The sequence below is a fragment of the Manis javanica genome, chromosome 2 (genome assembly GCF_040802235.1).
Source record: "Manis javanica isolate MJ-LG chromosome 2, MJ_LKY, whole genome shotgun sequence".
In the NCBI taxonomy this organism is placed as follows: Eukaryota; Metazoa; Chordata; class Mammalia; order Pholidota; family Manidae; genus Manis; species Manis javanica.
In genome coordinates, this window is record NC_133157.1 from 155,084,839 (window position 1) to 155,106,338 (window position 21,500).

Below are 21,500 nucleotides of genomic sequence, written 5' to 3' on the forward strand. Positions count from 1 at the left end.
GATCCTGTTTTTTAATCCATTCAGTTGCATATGTCTTTTGATGGACCATTTAGACCATCTATATTTAGAATGATTATTGCCATTTTTTAAATTGTTTTCTGGTTGTGTTTGTTGATCTTCTCTATTCCTTTCTTCTTTAATTCTCTTCATTTGTGAATGATGATCTCTTTTGTGTTATACTTGGATTCCTTTTCTTTATGTTTTGTGTCCCTATTAAAGGTTTTTGGTTTGTATTTACCATGAGGTTTGTAGATGACATCTAAGTATATAGATTATATAGTATATATTAAGCTGATGATCACTTAAGTTTGAATTCATTCTAATACTTTGCTTACTTTTAAATGGGGTTGTTCTGGATGTACATCCCTGTCACATATATGTACCATGAAATTCTTTTCTCAATCTAACACTTGCATTTTTTTCTTAAAAGATATCTTTGATGAACTGACTTTTTAGTTCTGATGAAATCCAAATTATTATTTTCTTCTACATTCAGTGTTTTCTGGGTTCTGTTTAAGAAATATGTGCCTAATACAACATCATAAGATATCCTTTTATATTTTATTCTAGCATTATTGTCCTAGCTCTCACATTTGGTCTGTTTTATGTTACAAGTAATCTTTGTATATGGTATGAAGTAGGAGTCACACCATATACAAACTCTTCCAATCCGTGAATATGGTATATATCTCCATTTATTTAAATCTTCCATAATTTCTCTCAGCAATGTTTTATAAAAGTCATGCATATATATTATTGATTTCTAAGTATTTGTATATTTAATACTATTAAAATGGTAGTTTTATAAAGTTTATTTTTGAAATATGTGCTGGGACTATATAGAAATACCACTTATTTTTGTATTTCTATGACCTTATATCAGTATTTGAAAAATTCCTTAGCTGGTTTCAATATGTATCCAAATTTGAGGGCCATTGTTCAGTGTAAATAGGTTCTCAGTCTGACTGCACATTAGGATCACCTGGGAAAATTAAAAAAGAAAATTTTTGAATGTGGCCCATTCCCAGAGATTCTCATTTACATGCTTTGAGGTGGGGTTTGGCATTGGTATTTTTTTAAATTCCCCAGATGATTTTAATGTGAACTACAGTTGAAAAATACTGCTCTATTGGCTTGCAAAAGTTTCTTTCTAAATCTTGCTCCCCCATTTTATGTATCTTCAAACTAACATCCAAATTTCTTGGAATGGCGCATACACTAGACATTTTATAGCATCTACCTATCCTATGATATCTGCACATCATAGCTGATTATGCCATTAAGCTATGTAATGGTAGGAATTTGTAAGCTAATTATATTCCTCTCTTAGAATTAAAATTTGAAAAAATGAAGAGGCTGAGGCAATTGGCAAAGAGATTAGAAAGCAAAAGGATGTATCAAGAATTACCATGATACATAGGCAGCAGGGATAGTCAGGACAAGCTGTTAGTAAGCCTAAAAGCAAAAATTTTGAATAAACAAAAGAAAGCAATCTATAAAAAGACAAAGGCCCAGTTTAAGTGTCATCTCTCTGTAACTTTCTCTGACTTCTTTCCAGGAAGAAATAATACTCTTTTATGGATGTTCTCAACATTATTTTTGTACTTATCACATTCTGTTTTAGTTTTCTCTTTATGTCCCTCTTTCTAGGCATGAGCTTTACAAATTAAGGAGCTTTACAAATTACAAATTTCATATGTTTTTATCCCTAACACAAGTACTCAATAAATATTGAATCAGATTAAATTCAGTTGTGTAGCTGTTAAACATAAGAATTATGAAAATCAAATATTAAATGATAGTAGTGAATAACTTTTTTTTTCCCTTAGGCTTTTGAATTTTAGTATAAACCTTGTGCCCCGTGGTATACGTCATCCAGTCTCTACTGAAATTTTTCCTACTCTGTCCAGGAATAAGTATGGAACTGGAGCAGTTAGCATTCAAGCTGGCAGTGCTTTGCTAGCTAAAGGTGGTATCTGCTTTATAGGAGACTTGGCTTCACACAAAAAAGATAAACTTGAACAGCTTCAATCAGGTAAACAATATTTTTAAAGTTAATTTTCACCTGTTTAACTTACAGACTTATCACTGTCAGGGAGTTACTTAACAGCTAAAATTCTACATATTTTAGGAATTGAGAAATTATATTATGTGACCTTTCTCATTTTACCTTTATAAATAAATTTTTACAAAAGGAATTTCATGTGTTAATGCTGTTTTACCCTTTGCTCTCAGTTGTCCTAACACATGAGTTTGTATTGGGCCCTATTTATTTCCTTATCTTGTCTTATTGCATTAGCTAGGACTTCCAATATGATGTTGAAAAGCAGTGGTGAGAAGGGACGTCAAGGGACATCCTTGTCTTGTTCCTGATCTTAGCAGGAAATCAAGTTTCTCATCATTAAGTGTGATGTTATATGTAGGTTTATGTAGATGTTCTTTTTCAAGTTGAAAGAGTTATCTTCTATTCCTAATCTACTGAGAGTTTTTTTTAATAAAATGAGTATTGGATTTTAGCAACTGCTTTTTCTGTATCAATTGATGTAATACTGTGGTTTTTCCTCTGTAGCCTGTTGATACAGTGGATTACATTAATTGCCTTTCAGTTGTTGAACTATCTTTGCATACCTAAAATAAATCCTACCTGGCTGTGGGGTATAATTCTTCTTATACGTTGTTGGACTCAGTTTGCTAAGATTTTGTGAAAGGATAGAAAAGAGAATAGAATGTTTCCACATATTTTTGTTTGGGTTTTAAGTGGATGAAACATGATAGCCCTAATTGTGAGTAATGCACACAGAACCATTTGAGGAGGAGAAATACTGAATTTGGTTTTGAACATGAGAATTTGATGTATATATTTCCCTTAACCATTGTAGTTCATCTTCTTTGTCAATCTTTTTCTCTTTTACTCCTACACAGATGGCTTACTTCCTTTTATTTGTTTTCCATATTAAAGAATGTTGTTTAATTTCAGCTCCTTGTAAGCCTGCACTATATGACAAATTTCCTAACCCTCAGCCTGTGCCACCCACACACTGACCACAATTCTGGCCATATGTCCCAAGTCATGGGACACATAAACCTTCAAATATTTTTCTTGCCCTGTTCTTTGTATATTCTTTTTATCTAATTTAGCCATATCTTACAAAACAATCAAATTTACTTGTATCTTTACTATCCAAAGTGTAGATGTTAAAATTCTTCATATTTGTTATTAATTTGTATATATATATATATATATATATATAGACTAAAATGAACTTAAATAACAAATGGGTAATATCTTCTGATTTAGTTGTAGAAAGCAGAAGCATCACAGTGCACATCCCAGGAAAGAAGTATGGGGATGATATTGATCAACAAATGACTTTTCCAGTTCAGTGCAGTTTTTGGACTTTTGTTGATATGGATTCATCTTCAAGGAGGAATATGCAGAAAACCAACACTCTAATTGGTCAGATGGTAAGGTATATGTATATTTTATTGTCTGAATGTTGTTCAGGAATTTTAATCACAGACTTTAGTCTTAATGTTTTTCTTGTTTTTAATGTTTTATTATTAACCTGTCCTATACTTATTCAGGTACTAGAACTAAGTAATGACACAGTTGTTTGAAATTTTTCATGTCATTTAGTCATGCAAAGGAAGTGTCTGCTCATTATTTGAGTAAGTAGTGGGGAGGTATTAATGATAATGTGTAAGAAAATACTCAGTGAAGAGCATTTTTAAAAAATTGGTCTCTATAAGTTCCCACCTATTCAAGAGTCATTCTAAATAATAAATAATAACAAAATAATTTTTATAATTATTATTTCATTTAATATAATCAAATATTATAACAATATAAATACATTAATGATTTAAATGATAAATGCTTAATTTATAAATATTCCAAAGTGTTTGTGAAAATGCCAGAGTTTAATGTTTGCCTTTTACATTTTCATTTGATATAGGATTACAGTTTGATTCCAGTTAATCTTGTAGAGACATTTGGGTTGTTGATTAACTGCAATGAATCATCTCCTTGTCACTCATTTCTTCCTACTGTGCAACACACTTTAAAGAAAGCCATTGAGCCTGAAGGGCTGCTTCATGTAGCTTCTAAGCAGTTCACAACTAATGATTTTGAAAAGGTAAAGGTAGAAAAATGATTACCAAAATACTTGTGCTGATGTTTCTCAATTTAAATAGAGCTTTCTTTAAGTAGTCAATTTTGTTTATTTAGGATTCTTTTATTTCAATTCCTCCTGGCTTTTAGATACCTTAAGGACATTATATAGAAAATATTTAGAATTATAATTAAATAGAAAACTATATAAAGACATAGATATTAGAATGTTGAGTTTATTCTTTGTACCACTATCCAAATCACCAAAGCTTGAAGAATCTCAATGAAAAGAAAGTCAAAATTGAATATTTCTATAGAAAATTATGAAAAGAGCTTGTGTAGATATAGGTGATATAGTTTTTTATATTCTGCAGATGATTCAAAGAGATTCCTGTTATATAAATTTTATCAAGTCAGAGTTCTGACTTCAGGGAATCTGTCATGCCTCACTAGCCCACTTTAATGTTCTGACATGAAAACATGTGTGGCATGTTCAGAGACCTGAAAGTAGGTAATGTAAATTTAGTAATGATTCTCATAGCTATTAAAGATATTCAAGTATTTACAAGTGAAGCCCTTTTAGTATTAACTATTCAGAAATCCATCCACAGTAAAGTAGGTAGGATAGATAAAAGGCAGGGAATGTTGGGAAATGGGAGTCCATCGGTCATTACAATTTTTTTCATACCTGCTTTACTTGTAGGCATATTACATGGGTAAAAAGCTGAAAGGTGAGATGGACTTAAAAATGAATTATGAGCATGGTTTATTCACATAGATTAGAACAGAAAAGGAATAATATTTATGATACATTAAGGTTTTTTTATTTGTTTTAGTATATAAGAAAAAAGTGGCTAATCTATAAGAATTAGGGTACTGAATATATAGATACACAAATAAGCCAGAGATATTTTTGCCCAGTTTTCCCCTGAAAGAAAAACAAAAACTATGAATTTATTAATTAGTCAGCTATTTACTGAATATTTTATATAGTTGAATCTATTTCTGTTCTTTTATAGTATAAAAAAACAAAATTCATCCAAGTAAATTTGAAAATCTAATTGACTTTATTAAGTGTGATTCATGAATCAGCAAGTAGAGAGATGCTCCAAAGGGCACACAACAGAAAGGATGACAGGCAGGACAAGAAAGTCATAAACAGAAAAAACAAAAAAGGACTATTTTGGGTGAGGTCACCTTCATTTGGGACAAAAGGGTCTTATTAGGTGGATTGCTTTGGAGGCAGAGAGGACAACTGTGACATTATCTTATCCATGCTGACCAGAAAGTTCCTGACTGACTGCATTTCTGGGGGAGGTTGAAACTGCAGTTTAGTTAGGCATTAAGCCCTAGTTTGATGACTTGGCCTGGCAGAAGTGACACCATGTTGAACCTATGTCTTTCTTTTTAACAATAGTTTCACAGGAAAGGAAAGAAGATATATAAATTTTCTTCCTTAAATAGTTTATCACTTAGTTCAGGTAAAAGCAAGATGTACAAAAAAGGACAATTTAAGTGCTAAGCTGGGTGGTGCTAACTGTAAGTATTTTCGGAATTCAGTTAGGAAAATACCAAGTAAAATGCAAGAGTTGGAAGTACTTCACAAAGGAGATTGACCATAAAAAAGTTGGGCCTTCAGAAAAGGTGAGATTTAAATGATAGGAAAGATGGGCATTCTAAACAGAAATAAGAAAAGGAGCAGACATGAAAGTAGAAATGTGTATACATGGAAAACTGAGAAGACCTGCCTGACTGTAGCAAAAATATTATGGAGTCATCAAGATTAGTATTTGGCAAATTTACAATAAGCCTTGAAGATCAGACAAAAGAGTCTATAGTTGATTCATAGACTTTATTAGACTAGTGAAATAGTGAAGATGATTTCTCCAGAAGATAAATCTGTCCATCCCACAAGATTGGATGGAATCTGTTGCATCTGGGCTCTCCAGGAGGCAGACTGAGATGGGGTTTAGTGTGCCATTGCTTAGTAAGGAATACTCTTCTTTCAATATCTATAGAAGGGATAAGGAAGCAGGATTGGGCAGAGGAAGGGGTCAAGCTGTGATGCAGGCCCAGAGATAGCCTCTGGTGGCCCCACAATGAGCTCTTGGAGCTAAAGGACCCGACAGAATTGTTCTGCTTTGGAAAGAAACAGAGGAGCCTTATAACATCCCCTCCCCCCTACTTTCTCCTCAATCATTCATTTGATGTGGGCTGCCTTGAGGCAATCTTTGAAGAAGTTGACAACTGGAGGCCAACCCCAACAGTACTCCCAGTTGCTGGGGCAAAAAATCCTTTCCTGTAGGGCAATTTAGGTGGCATATTATTGTGCCTCCATAGGATAAAACCAAGAGAGCGCTACTGGTATCATTAATAGTATCATTATTCAGTTCTGAAGGCCTGGGGGGAACTGAGGAGTGTAAAAAGAATAAAGAAGACAGGACATATGCAGATCCTTTAAAAAGTTATGTATAAATGTAAATATTATAGTTAATAGCAATCTTATTGTTACAGGGAGGAGTCTTTCTCATCCCTTGTCCATGTGCCCTGGGGAACCCCTCTTCCAGTGCACATGGATAAGGAATACAAAGCAAGATGAGAAGGCTAGAAGACAGTTTTATTTAGCAAGAAGTACACTCTTGAAGAGAGAGCAGGCAGCCTGAGAGGTCAGGACCAGCACTGCTTATCTGAATGCTTGTTGGTTTTACAGAAAGTATGAGGGGTGGATTAACAGGTTCAGATCATATAACTGCTTTGAGTCTGTGCTGCTCTTACTCATAATGCATACAGAAAAACCCATGGGTGATGGGGAACGTTCTAATGATGATGTGAATGGGCCAAGGTCATTCTCAGACATGTTTCAGTGCCCTTTGCACAAGCATCAGCCTTGGGGATTTAATGCTAATTTAATCTGATGATCATGTGAATGGGCCATGGTCTCATGGACATGTCTTGGTATTGTTTGTGCAGGAATCAGCCTTGGGGATTTCCCATCCCTGTCTTACTTCTTGTTTTAGGCAAAGAGTGGGTATAAACCCATCTAGAAAGGTTATGGGCTTCTACCTCTCCCTTCCTTTCTGCCTAGTCTAACACAGGCAGGAGGAGAGACATAAAGGAAGAGGTACTAGACTGAGTCAAGGAGGAGGCACCAGGGACCACCATGAGTATAGGAAATGGATTCTTGGAAGTTGAGTCTATAACCTATAGGGAGAATGTGCTGTGGGGTGGGGTGGGTTGTTTTGCTTCACAGTTACCTCAATGCACAGACACAGTCTTGAGGTTGGCAGGTAGCCTAGATACCAATCTAACCTCTGTGACCAACTTATCCTCACATGGGAGACTTATTGTAGGTGGTGACCGCTCTAGTGGCTTTTAAATTGTCAACCTGTGCCCACCTAGGAAGAGGCAAAAACAACCAAGGATCCAAGAGAAAAAGACAAGGAGTCCTTAAAGTAGCATAGATAGAATCCTTCTTGGCTACATCATTACTGAGTGCAGTATGAAGATTACTCGTGGTCACCAAAATGTTGTTGGGCATCCAATCTGGGGAGATCTCTCTGTGCCCTAGGTGAGACCACAACCTGTGGAAGGGTTCTTGACTCTGATAGAGAAAGAATTCATCAACAGGTAGAGCAGGTAAAAGCAAAAAGTAGTTTAATAAAGCAAAGTATGCTCTCAAGGATGGAGTGGTAGGCATGCTCCAGAGGTGAGCAGCATGATGGGCTTTGGGTTAGGTAATCTTACAGCTGCAGTTTAAGCAGGAGTGGAATATTCATCAGGTTAGGTGGGGTTTTCTGGGAATAGGGAGGGGATTTCTGGGAAATAGGGTGATGCTCTCCTTTTGTCCTTAGATGGTCTTCCTTGGAACTGTCATGGTGCCAAGGGGTGTGATTTTTAGTATGCTGATGAGTGTGTAATGTACTTTGAGGTGAAGTCAGGTTTAACTTCTCTTCCATGTTGGAACCAGTCAGTTTTGGTAGGTCTGATATGTATACCCTCCCACCCCACATCCCACAAGAACAGTTTACATGGAATGTTTAGAATACAAACAAGCATCTAACTGAATGTAAACACCAGCCAGAGTCCCCAAATCCTTTCCTGCTCATGTCTGGCTATCTACCTGCGATAACATTATCATGGTTAATTTTTCCTTTTGGTTCTGAGTTAAAAAAGCAGAAAACAATCAGGATGCTGAAAAGTCTGGAAATTTTGTCATTGAATAAGGACTTAAGGAACTGGGAATTACTCAGAAAGTCACAAAGGACAAAACTCAGAGAAAACAGTGACAATCATTTTGTTGAAGATTTTCCTTTACCCCAAATTTTACTGAATCGCCAAGGCCCACCTTCACAGTGCCTCCCACATTCCTCATATTCAGTTGTGTTCTTTAAAAGGGAGGAGGGGAAGTAGGAGGACAAGTAGCTCTAGGGCCTGTGAGAGAAAGTTAAAAGGAAATAAACTCAAAGAATGAAAGCTATTCAGAGGGAAATTAGGTTCTAAGGAAGGTCTCTCTCCCACGAGTAAGCCTTTATTCCACTGGAAGCAGACTTGATAGTCATTCAAGTACATTGCACAGAACATTTCTGCAGTAAAAGGGAGGAAGAGATTACTCTGGGTAAACTTTAATATTCTTTACAAGCGTAAGGCTATGATTTAGAGTGCTCAGTGACTGTAGCATGGCCTCAGATATTTAATCAGGATTGATGTCAATAAATAAAACATGCAAACTTTTAAAAATAAAATGACAATCTTCTTTGGTTTTTATAATATAGATTCCATAATAAAGTTTGAATTATATTTTTCACGTTTTTGATTTAGCTGCTGGCCTTTGCAAAGAATTTGAATGTAGAGTTCAGCTTGGAGGCAGAAAGAATGATACATGGCTATTACCTAGCAAGTCGCAGAATCAGAACAGATTCTATATATGGATCAAAATTATCAGCATCTGCATTAAAATATTTGTAGGTATTCAATACAAAATTTTAAAGCCAAAATTTACTTTTCAATAATGTAGCTATTTATCTTTGTCACTTCTTTTTTCTTTGATTGCTGGTTGGTTGGTTTATAATTTACCTGTTGCAAAAGAATTTAAGATGGCCTAACAATTCCTTTTGTTATATTGTTGCATCATTTGTACTTGCAATCATTTGTTTTCACTAAATTAATTTTTATTAGACTTTCTGATGAGGTGTGTTTGAGAAAAGTACCTGATTTCAAATGCAAACTATTATTAATGTGGCTGTTCATATTCCAGGTATTTTGTAGTAAAACCCAGAAAAAACTCTTAAGTATATTGTTCTTATGCTTTTAAATACTATTATTGTTCCTTGAAAAATTTTTTTTCTAATTTTTCTTATAAAAGTAAAATATGCACATAGTAAAAGAAAGGTCTAAAATAGTAAAGTATCCTACTAACCTACCCATTCCATTCCTATCCCACTTCCTAGAGACAATCACTTTCAACAGTTTTTATGTATCTTTCCAGAAATTATACATTCAAATACTAGCCTAAACTAATGTTTAAATATATATATATTAAATGTTATTTGAATGTTATATATTTTAGATGCATATGTTATTTAAACATATGTAGGTGGTCCCTTACAATGGTTTGACTTATGATATTTTGACTTTATGATGGTGTGAAAGCAATATGCATCCAGTAAAAATCATACTTTGAATTTTGAATTTTTATCTTTTGTCAGGCTAGCCATATGTGGTAGGATAGTTCCTCATAACGCTGAGTAGTGGCAGTGAGCCACAACTCCTAGTCATCCTCACAATCACAAGAGTAAACCACAGATAGACTTAAAACCATTCTGTACCCATACAACCATTCTGTACCCATACAACCATTCTCTTTTTTAGTTTTGGAACAGAATTCAGTAAGATACATGAGATATTCAATACTTATTATAAAATAGGCTTTGTGTTAGATGATTTTGCCCAGCTGTAAGCTAATGTAAGTGTTTTGAGCATGTTTAATGTGGGTAGCAAAACTGAACTATTATAATCAGTAGGTTAGGTGTAATACATACATTTTTGATTTATGATATTTTCAATTTACAGTGGGTTTATCAGGACATAACCCCATCATAAGTTGAGGAAGATCTATAAATATAAATATGTAATATATAAACATAAATATGTACGTATGTTCATATGTATGTTCTTTTTTGCCCAAATGGAATTATGCATGGTTTACATATACTATCAGCACATAAAGAATTACCTCATTCTGTTTTAATAGCTGCGTTACAGTTTTACTGTGTTGTGATGTGGCTGTATCATCCTATTGACACAAAATTGCTTTGTTTGATATAGATTAATGTGTAATCTCAAACAAATTATGAAGTAGTACCAGGAGTAAAATAACCCATTAAATAAATAAGTATTTTGTTATAACTGCAATATAAAATAAAACAGGTGAAGAATTGGCAGAAAATGTCAAGTATAGGTCTATAAGAGATAAATGTTTAGTTAATTTCCCCAACTGTATATCTTCATAGAACTGAAAAAAAAAATGCTAAAGATAAAACAAGGTAGAAATCAACTGTGATGTTTTAAAATGGTTTTAAAACAGAATTGTATAATGCTTTCTACCTTCTAAAGTAATATTTTAAAAAATCAATACTCAAAGCTTAAAAGCTTGAAAGTCCTATTTTCTCATAAAGTTTTTTTAGGTGTAGTAAAAAAAGATATATTTTATTTAAACTCATAACCTCAGCTTACATCTGATTATATTGATCCAAAAATATCTTAATATGATAACTCTACTCTTTTCCATTGTAGAAATAAACACTAGAGGTGGAGATGGGGTTTATAAAATAGCAAAGTAAATGAATCACTACTCAGAAGAGTCGTTTATAGATAGATACAAATAACACCATCCTTGCTTTTCTAGAGAAGTGGAACTGAACCATACTCTGTTCTCTTTGTTCTGTCCTGATCAACATTTTTAGGAGGATCTTGGGTGAGAACATCAGGAAAATGATAATCAAATTTGTAAATAAACAATGTAAGAATTTTTATGCCTCAGATGATGATCTTAGTTTAACGAAAAAGCAAATTAATAGGATAAATGTAATACTCATTTAGGTCCCAGCCTCCCTAGTACAAGTGTGAATGGATGGGAAAAAGAATTATGTGGCTTTATATGAGAAAGATTTGAGATTTCATTCTTTTTATGTTTACTATGAGTAAACAATGTAATATGGCTGTTAATAATATCATGATTTGGAGTTGTATTAATAGAATATAATATCAAGAGTAAGAAAATGCTAGTTCTGCCTCACCTCTACTCTGCTGGTCAAATCATACCTAAGTACTGCACTGAAAAGGAATATTAACCAAATCTAGACATGAGTAGAGTAGCCAGGATGATGAGAGGTCTGAAAATTATGTCTCATGACATTAAAGGAATTAGGAATATTAATGTTGGAGAAAATAAAACAGAGAGTAACTAGAATAGTTGTCTTTTCATATTTAAGAGCTATCACATTTAAGAAGTATTAGACTTATTCTGTAATCCCAGAAGACAGAACCAGGGACCAGTGGGTGGAAACTGCAGTGAAACCAATTTCAGCTTACATTTATATGATCTTTGTGGGTGAGTCCCCAAATTTTCAAATGCTTTATTTTAAATCATGATAACCGTATGAATTATTAGTACTCCCATTTTATAGCTGAGCTTCAAAAAAGATACAAATTAAATGGTTTATACAAAGTCACATAGCTAGTAATTCTAGAGACTTGGCCCAGGTTTTCTGGTTCCCAAGTCCAGCAACCATTCAAGTATATTATACAAACTTACTGAGGGCTTAAAGAAGATTTTTTCAGGTAACCAAAGCTAATTCAAAAATAAGAAATAAAGGAATGGATTGCCTTATGATTCCTAGTGAATCCTAGGAAAAGTTCAAGAGATTGAATTTGCGATGTTAAAGAGAAAATTCAGTTGTGTATGGGAGTTTGAACTTTGATCCCTGAGATTTCTTCCAACACTGAAATTTCAAGATTCTATGAGGACTTCAAATAGATGAACAACTGAAAGAAAACTGCAAGGATGTATGTGTAAGTGACAGTTAAATTTCCCAACTGTGTATTTATCTGAATAAAACTTGGGGAGAAGGTATAGAATAATAAAGATAAGCCAGGGAGGAAACCAACTCTTTGATAATTTTTTAAAAGAAAAAATATGCTGATCTTTAAGATGTGGCTTATGTTCACACGTCTTGGTTTGTTCCTGCCAAAATATATATTATCTTTATAGTATCAACATATTTTGAATGACACCAATTTTCTTTTTTAGAATTTCCCTGTCTGAAGCCCATGCTCGACTGAACTTAAGAAAGAAAGTGCTTAAAGAAGATGTACTAATTGCAGCTTTATTATTTGAAACATCTCTCACATTGAAATATGGTAATCTGTTTAATTAATGATCACTACAAATAATTATATTTAAACTTAAATATTCTTAGTCTGTTAAAGTGTTATATATATTCTTAGTCTGTGAAAGTGTTACATATCAGGAAAGACCTGTTCACCTTTGAACATTTACTATTTATAGGTAGTATCATTATCTGATATTAAGTTCTTTATTGTGCATGATTGTTTCTATAGTTAAGCTTTTGAATTGCTTAAAGAATTCTGAAAAAATGTGTACTTAATACAACACATGAAATAATTCTTTCTTTTAAAATAACATGCAACATTTAATTGTCAAGCAGTCTTCCACAGTTAGGCACATAGCCAAATAAAATGATTATCTTGCATCACCGCCTTCTCTGAATTGTAAGTTATAATACTATGTCCATAGCACTTAATTATTAGAAATGAATGGACTTATAGTTTTGCAAATAAAAACATAAAAACTCTCTTAAGAGTAAAGAGAGTTATTTTATACTCACAGAGAGTTCTTTGTTGAATTAAATGAGACATTAATTTTTGATGAGATATACCATCCTTAAAACCAAACTTTGATTCCAACCCTGGACTTAAAGGATATATTAATACTGACTTCTCTGTGTGTATGTTTGGTGCTTAAATTTGCTTTCAGTTCAGTTGATAATGTAATAACTTTTTGCAAAGATCCATTAGAACATTACAACTTTGTTCTATAATTATCTAAATCAAGTGTTCTTAACTTAGAATCCATGTATACTTATAGAGTTCTAGTGGCTCCTGAATCCCTAAGTTATATGTAATTTTGTATACTTATATGCTTTATACCTTATTGCTTAGGGAGATGTACCATGAAGAATGTTTTAGAGGTTCATGACCCCTAAAAGAGGTTATCATCCTAAATTAGTTTTACATACCAAAAGAGAAAAATATTAAGTACTAAATAAGAAGAATAAATATCTTTATTTTTATTTAAATATTTTTTATTTTTAATTTGCTTTATCTTTATAGTCTTCTTTTATCCCGTATTTTTAAATATGCTTGTTAAAATCAAAGAACTATTTTATGTACTATAAATTAAAAATGCTACCAATTTTACTGATATGTCATCAAAATTGTTAAGATACAAAATTTCAGTAAGAAGACAAAAATGTGTGTTTGAATTTAAAAACTCTGGTATAATATTAAGTACTTCGGTGGAAGAATATAGCTGTTTTCACTTGGTAACTATATTGTCAGGGCTTTGTTTTTTTTTGCTCTTTTGGTATCATTAATCTACAATTACATGAAGGACATTATGTTCACTAGGCTCGCCCCTTCACCAAGTCCCCCCCCACATACCTGTTCACAGTCACTGTCTATCTGCTTAGTAAGATGCTGTAAAATCACTACTTGTCTTCTCTGTGTTGCACAGCCCTCCCTGTGCCCCCACCCCATGCACTATACATGCTAATTGTAATGCCCCCTTTCTTTTTTCCCGCCCTTATCCCTCCCTTCCCACCCGTTCTCCCCAGTCCCTTTCCCTTTGGTAACTGTTAGTCCATTCTTGGGTTCTGTGCTTCTGCGGCTGTTTTGTTCCTTCAGTTTTTCTTTTGTTCTTATACTCCACATATGAGTGAAATCATTTGGTACTTGTCTTTCTCTGCCTGGCTTATTTCACTGAGAATAATACCCTCTAGCTCCATCCATGTTGTTGCAAATGGTAGGATCTGTTTTTTTCATATAGCTGGGTAATATTCCATTGTGTATATGTACCATATCTTCTTTATCCATTCATCTACTGATGGACATTTAGGTTGCTTCCATATCTTGGCTATTGTAAATAGTGCAGCGATAAACATAGGGGTGCATCTGTCTTTTTCAAACTGGAGTGCTGCATTCTTAGGGTAAATTCCTAGAAGTGGAATTCCTGGGTCAAATGGTATTTCTATTTTGAGCATTTTGAGGAACCTCCATACTGCTTTGCACAATGGTTGAACTAATTTACATTCCCACCAGCAGTGTAGGAGGGTTCCCCTTACTCCACAACCTCGCCAACATTTGTTGTTGTTTGTCTTTTGGATGGTAGCCATCCTTACCTGTGTGAGATATCATCTCATTGTGGTTTTAATTTGCATTTCTCTGATGACAAGCGATGTGGAGCATCTTTTCATGTGTCTGTTGGCCATCTGAATTTCTTCTTTAGGGAACTGTCTATTCAGCTCCTCTGCCCATTTTTTAATTGGATTATTTGCTTTTTGTTTGTTGAGGTGTGTGAGCTCTTTATATATTTTGGATGTCAACCCTTTATTGGATCTGTCATTTATGAATATATTCTCCCATACTATAGGGTACCGTTTTGTTCTATTGATGGTGTCCTTTGCTGTACAGAAGCTTTTCAGCTTGATATAGTCCCACTTGTTCATTTTTGCGTTTGTTTCCCTTGCCCGGGAGATATGTTCAAGAAGAGGTCATTCATGTTTATGTCTAAGAGATTTTTGCCTATGTTTTTTTCTAAGAGTTTTATGGTTTCATGACTTACATTCAAGTCTTTGATCCATTTGGAATTTACTTTTGTGTATGGGGTTAGACAGTGATCCAGTTTCATTCTCTTACATGTAGCTGTCCAGTTTTGCCAGCACCATCTGTTGAAGAGACTGTCATTTCCCCATTGTATGTCCATGGCCCCTTTATCAAATATTACTTGACCATATATGTTTGGGTTAATGTTTGGAGTCTCTATTCTGTTCCATTGGTCTGTGGCTCTGTTCTTGTGCCAGTACCAAATTGTCTTGATTACTGTGGCTTTGTAGTAGAGCTTGAAGTTGGGGAGTGAGATCCTCCCACTTTATTGTTCCTTCTCAGGATTGCTTTAGCTATTCAGGGTCTTTGGTGTTTCCACATGAATTTTTGAACTATTTGTTCCAGTTCATTGAAGAATGCTGTTGATAATTTGATAGGGATTGCATCGAATCTGTATATGGCTTTGGGCAGGATGGCCATTTTGATTATATTAATTCTTCCTAGCCAGGAGCATGGGATAAGTTTCCATTTGTTAGTGACCTCTTTAATTTCTCTTAAGAGTGTCTTATAGTTTTCAGAGTATAGGTCTTTCACTTCCTTGGTTAGGTTTATTCCTAGATATTTTATTCTTTTTGATGCTATTATGAATGGAATTGTCTTCCTGATTTCTCTTTCTATTAGTTTATTGTTAGTGTATAGTAAGGCCACAGATTTCTGTGTGTTGATTTTGTATCCTGCAACTTTGCTGAATTCCGATATTAGCTCTAGTAGTTTCAGAGTGGAGTCTTTAGGGTTTTTTATGTACAATATCATGTCATCTGCAAATAGTGACAGTTTAACTTTTTCTTTACCAATCTGAATTCCTTGTATTTCTTTGTTTTGTCTAATTGCCATGGCTAGGGCCTCCAGTACTATGTTGAATAACAGTGGGGAGAGTGGGCATCCCTGTCTTGTTTCCTATCGCAGAGGAAAAGCTTTCACCTTCTCGCTGTTCAGTATGATGTTGGCTGTGGGTTTATCATATATGGCCTTTATTATGTTGAGGTACTTGCCCTCTATACCCATTTTGTTGAGAGTTTTTATCATGAATGGATGTTGAATTTTGTCGAATGCTTTTTCAGCATCTATGGAGATGATCATGTGGTTTTTGTCTTTCTTTTTGTTGATGTAGTGGATGATGTTGATGGATTTTCGAATGTTGTACCATCCTTGCATCCCTGGGATGAATCCCACTTGGTCATAGTGTATGATCCTTTTGATGTATTTTTGAATTCGGTTTGCTAGTATTTTGTTGAGTATTTTTGCATCTACGTTCATCAGGGATACTGGTCTGTAGTTTTCTTTTTTGGTGGGGTCTTTGCCTGGTTTTGGTATTATGGTGATGTTGGCTTCATAGAATGAGTTTGGGAGTATTCCCTCCTCTTCTATTTTTTGGAAAACCCAAAGGAGAATGGGTGTTATGTCTTCTCTGTATGTCTGATAAAATTCCGAGGTAAATCCATCTGGCCCGGGGGTTTTGTTCTTTGGTAGTTTTTTGATTACCACTTCAATTTCATTGCTGGTAATTGGTCTGTTTAGATTTTCTGTTTCTTTCTTGGTCAGTCTTGGAAGGTTGTATTTTTCTAGGAAGTTGTCCATTTCTTAGGTTTCCCAGCTTCTTAGCATATAGGTTTTCATAGTACTCTCTAATAATTCTTTGTATTTCTGTGGGGTCAGTCGTGATTTTTCCTTTCTCGTTTCTGATTCTGTTGATGTGTGTTGACTCTCTTTTCCTCTTAATAAGTCTGGCTAGAGGCTTATCTATTTTGTTTATTTCCTTGAAGAACCAGCTCTTGGTTTCATTGATTTTTGCTATTGTTTTATTCTTCACAATTTTATTTATTTCTTCTCTGATCTTTATTATGTCCCTCCTTCTGCTGACCTTAGGCCTCATTTGTTCTTCTTTTTCCAATTTCGATAATTGTGACATTAGACCATTCATTTGGGATTGTTCTTCCTTCTTTAAATATGCCTGGATTGCTATATACTTTCCTCTTAAGACTGCTTTTGCTGTATCCCACAGTAGTATTTCCTCCTTTAATTCTGTTAATATTTCTTTCACATGTGTTGGTGCTCCTGTGTTGGGTGCAAAAATATTTATAATGGTTATATCCTCTTGTTGGACTGAGCCCTTTATCATTATGTGATGTCCTTCTTTATCTCTTATTACTTTCCTTGTTTTGAAGTCTATTTTGTCTGATACTAGTACTGTAACACCTGCTTTTTTCTCCCTGTTGTTTACATGAAATGTCTTTTTCCATCCCTTGACTTTTAATCTGTGCATGTCTTTGGGTTTGAGGTGAGTCTCTTTTGTAAGCAGCATATGGATGGGTCTTGCTTTTTTATCCATTCTGTTACTCTGTGTCTTTTGATTGGTGCATTCAGTCCATTTACATTTAGGGTGATTATTGAAAGGTATGTACTTATTGCCATTGCAGGCTTTAAGTTTGTGGTTACCAAAGGTTCAAGGTTAGCTTCTTTACTATCTTACTGTCTAACTTAACTTGCTTATTGAGCTCTTATAAACACGGTCTGATGATTCTTTATTTCTCTCCCTTCTTATTCCTCCTCCTCCATTCTTCATATGTTGGGTGTTTTTTTCTGTGCTCTTTTTAGGAGTGCTCCCATCTAGAGCAGTCCCTGTAAGATGCCCTGTAGAGGTGGTTTGTGGGAGGCAAATTCCCTCAACTTTTGCTTGTCTGGGAATTGTTTAATCCCTCCTTCATATCTAAATGATAATCATGCTGGATATAGTATTCTTTGTTCGAGGCCCTTCTGTTTCATTGCATTAAGTATATCATGCCATTCTCTTCTGGCCTATAGGGTTTCTGTTGAGATGTCTGATGATAGCCTGATGGGTTTTCCTTTGTAGGTGACCTTTTTTTTCTCTCTGGCTGCCTTTAATACTCTGTCTGTGTCTTTGATCTTTGCCTTTTAATTATTATGTGTCTTGTTGTTGGCCTCCTTGATCCCTTGTCATGGGAGTTCTGTGTACCTCTGTGGTCTGAGAGGCCATTTCCTCCCCTAGTTTGGGGAAGTTTTCAGCAATTATTTCTTCAAGGACACTTTCTATCCCTTTTTCTCTCTCTTCTTCTGGTACCCCTATAATGCGGATATTGTTCCGTTTCGATTGGTCACTCAGTTCTCTTAATATTCTTTCATTCTTGGAGATCCTTTTATCTCTCTCTGCATCAGCTTTTCTGCATTCCTGTTCTGTTTTCTAATCCATTAATGGTCTCCTGCATCTCGTCCATTCTGCTTTGAAGTCCTTCCAGAGATTGTTTAATTTCTGTATTCTCCCTCCTTAGTTCTTGCGTATTTCTCTGCAAGTCCATCAGCATGGTTATGACTTTTGTTTTGAATTCTTTTTCAGGAAGACTGGTTAAATCTATCTCCCCAGGTTCCTTCTCAGGGGAAGATCTAGAAGATGTCGAAGCTGTCTGGATTAGTCTTGTCTGGATCAAATTTTTTTGCCTTTTCATGTTGATCGGTGCAGTGGTATGCTATTGATGAGTCTGTCAGCTGGGAGAGCCTAGACTTTTTCCACTTGTTCCTAGCCTTTCTTTACTATGACAACTGCGACCCCTAGTGGCTTGTGTTGGGCAATTGCGTGTAGACTGGGTCTCTGTATCTTGCCCGGCTGGTGTGGAGGAAGCTCCCTTGCTGTGTGTGTGGCCAGCCTCAGGCTGCTACTCTGCTATGGTGGGGCCCCAGAGGGGTAATGGATGGGGGGCTGTTTGGCTGTTTATCTCCATGAGGGGTTTCAGAGCTGTTGCCCAGGGGGTTAGTGCATCCGGAGTTCCCTGGAATTTCCAGCTGCTGGACTCTGACCCGGGATGCTTCTGTCCAGTTATGGGGTCCCTGTCTCTTTAAGACTTTCAAAAAGCACTCGCTTTTCTTTGTCCCAGGGGCACCGGCTTCAGGACCTGCTCACAGGTCTTACTGTCCTGCTGCCCTAGTTTCCAGCACCCCATGCATGCACTGTGTGTCTGTGCTGTGGTGTGGATGGCTAGGGCTGGGTGTTTAGCAGTCTGGGCTTCCTCTCCCTCCCCGCTCTGACTCCTCTCCTCCTTCCAGAAGCTTGGGTGAGGGGCCTTGTGTCCCACCGGGCTGCGGCTTGTATCTTACCCCTTTCTCCAGGTGCTGGGTTCTCGCAGGTGTGGATGTAGTCTGGCTGTTGTCCTGTGTCTTCTGGTCTCTATTTTAGGGATAGTTGTATTTGTTATATTTTCAAAAATATACATGTTTTTGAGAGGAAATTCCCACTGTCCTACTCACACTGCCATCTTGGCTCCACCAGGGCTTTCTTGATGCATTTAAGAAAGCATTTGTTGAGGAAAACAAACCTATGTGAAGATGTTTTTTCCTATAGTTACTTCTTGTTTTCATAATGAGTTTCAGCAGGTATATTGATTTTTTAGTTTTAAGCAAACCAATGTCAAGAGCTCCTTAAATGTTACTTTAAACATAGCAGGAAAACGATCCCTACTCAGGGATGTTTTTCTTAGCTGTGAAAACCAATAGGTTGTGCTCATGAACTAGATTTAGGAGTTGGAGCAAGTGGAAGAGGGAGGAATTATGAACTCCTAGGTTCTGCCTTGAGCAATTAAGTGGTTCATAGTGCCACTGCCTGAGACTGGGAAAAAAAGAGGAAAAGGTATGGAGAAAAATAAAATTATGGACATAAGTTTGAAACATCCTACAGATCTATCAATGGACAGATAAAAGATTCTGGAGTTTGAAAGAGAGATCTAAGCTAGATATATAACTTAGGAATCATCAGCACAGAGATGGTACTCAAAGCCATGGAATGGAAGAAATCACCTAGAGACTCTACAGAGAACTCTAGGACTGCCTTTTAAGAATTTCAATATTTAGAAATGGGGTTGAGGAGGAAGATCTAACAAAGGAGACTGAGAAGGACTAGCTAGTATATAGGAAGAAAATCAAGTGTGGGGTTATAGATGTCAAGAAAGGAAAATGTTTCAAGTAGTCAACTGTAGCAAGTGCCTGCTGAGAGTAAGATCTGATTTGGCAAGCTAGAGGTTGTAGGTGCCCTTGATCAGAGCTATTTCAGTGGATGGGGATCTGGGTGGGGAAGCAAGGATATGGAGACAGCACACAGAGGTAACTTTGACATGTTTGACTATGAAGATGGGGAAAGAAATAGGGTATTAGCTGGAAAAGGATGTGTGGTCCAGGAAGGTGTTACTGTTTTTGTTTATTTTTAAAGATAAAAGATAAGATGAGATATGTGCAGTAGAGAGTAAACTAATGATACCACAGAAAAGAAGGAAGACCAAAGGACTGAAGCTCTTAAAAAGGCGAGAGGGGGTGGGATCCAGAGCACATGTGAGGGTATTTGGTCTCTGATAGAGAAGTCACTTCATTTTACAAAAGGGAAGACAATGGAAATCAGGTAGCTCAGCAGATCTGGTCACAGACTCTACACGAGGCCACCAGCTAAAAATGAAAGGCTTGAGAAGAATGGGGTGTAATAATCCCTGTGGGGGAGAGAAGAGCAAGTGTGCTAGAGAACTCAGCAGGACTGTGAGGCAGTACAAGTGCCAATCTGAAGTTTCTGTGATTCATTTAAAGGGAAACTAAGAAATACCAACTATTTTATTTTTCTGTCTAGAACTCACAAAATGTTGAGTTTGTGCAGAGTTGAGGTTTAGATAGGTGAGTGGCGTTGTGATGCAGAGGGGCAAGGTGGGGGTGGGGAGTACTGGCTAGAAAGGGACTCAAATTGCTTAAAAGAAAGCAGTAAAGTGAGGAAGCAGATTGGAGTTCTCTTGAGAGAAGACTTAGAAGCTGGAAGGATAGGAAGTAGTGTAGGGGAACATTTCAAGTGATGGTTTTTAAGTAAGTTTCTGGTGGTGTTGGTTTCCTGTGGCCTTAGGAATGTGTGGTGGAGGTAGAGGGAAAAATGTCAGGACACAGGGAGGTGGGGAATTAAATGGGTCAATCACAGGTAAGTTACTGAATGTGAGGAGTTAGGGAAGACAGGAGGATTGTAAACCAAGTGCTGAGAACTGGTTGTTGATGTCGCAGTGGAAGGGGAGAGGGTGGTAAAGCCCAGATGGCATTGGCATCAATGGAAAGTTTTATTGAGGAAAGCAGGGGCAAAAATGGTCTGGAAGCAGCAAAAGGGCAGCAAGTTAGGCAACGATTCTGTCTTGCGATACTAAGGGTGTGGGGTGTTTGAGAAAAAGCAGCTTCAGTTTAGAGAGCGACAAGGAAAGGAGTGTTCTCAAGGGATAGCAAGGTTTCTGGTAACGTAAAGCAGTGATGAGAGCAGTCACTGAAGTCCAAGACCGTGTAAATGTTTACTGATGACAGACAACTCTAGAAAGGTGGGCACTGTCTGCTTGGCTAGGAAATATATTCCTGGCCAGTCATGTTACAGTACTCATTCAAGGAATCAGTGAATGAAACAGAATTTAAG

The 21,500-nt window shown here is 36.0% G+C and overlaps 1 protein-coding gene across 1 annotated transcript in view; it reads left to right on the forward strand.

The window, feature by feature from the left end:
- Positions 1 to 21,500, forward strand: part of MCMDC2 (minichromosome maintenance domain containing 2) — a 57,545-nt gene that overhangs the window by 32,042 nt on the left and 4,003 nt on the right. Inside the window, exons 10-14 of the mRNA XM_073229607.1 lie at positions 1,830 to 2,035; positions 3,299 to 3,465; positions 3,957 to 4,136; positions 8,930 to 9,072; positions 12,420 to 12,529. Of these exons, the coding sequence (XP_073085708.1) occupies positions 1,830 to 2,035; positions 3,299 to 3,465; positions 3,957 to 4,136; positions 8,930 to 9,072; positions 12,420 to 12,529 (806 nt within the window). The remainder of the gene's footprint in view (positions 1 to 1,829; positions 2,036 to 3,298; positions 3,466 to 3,956; positions 4,137 to 8,929; positions 9,073 to 12,419; positions 12,530 to 21,500) is intronic.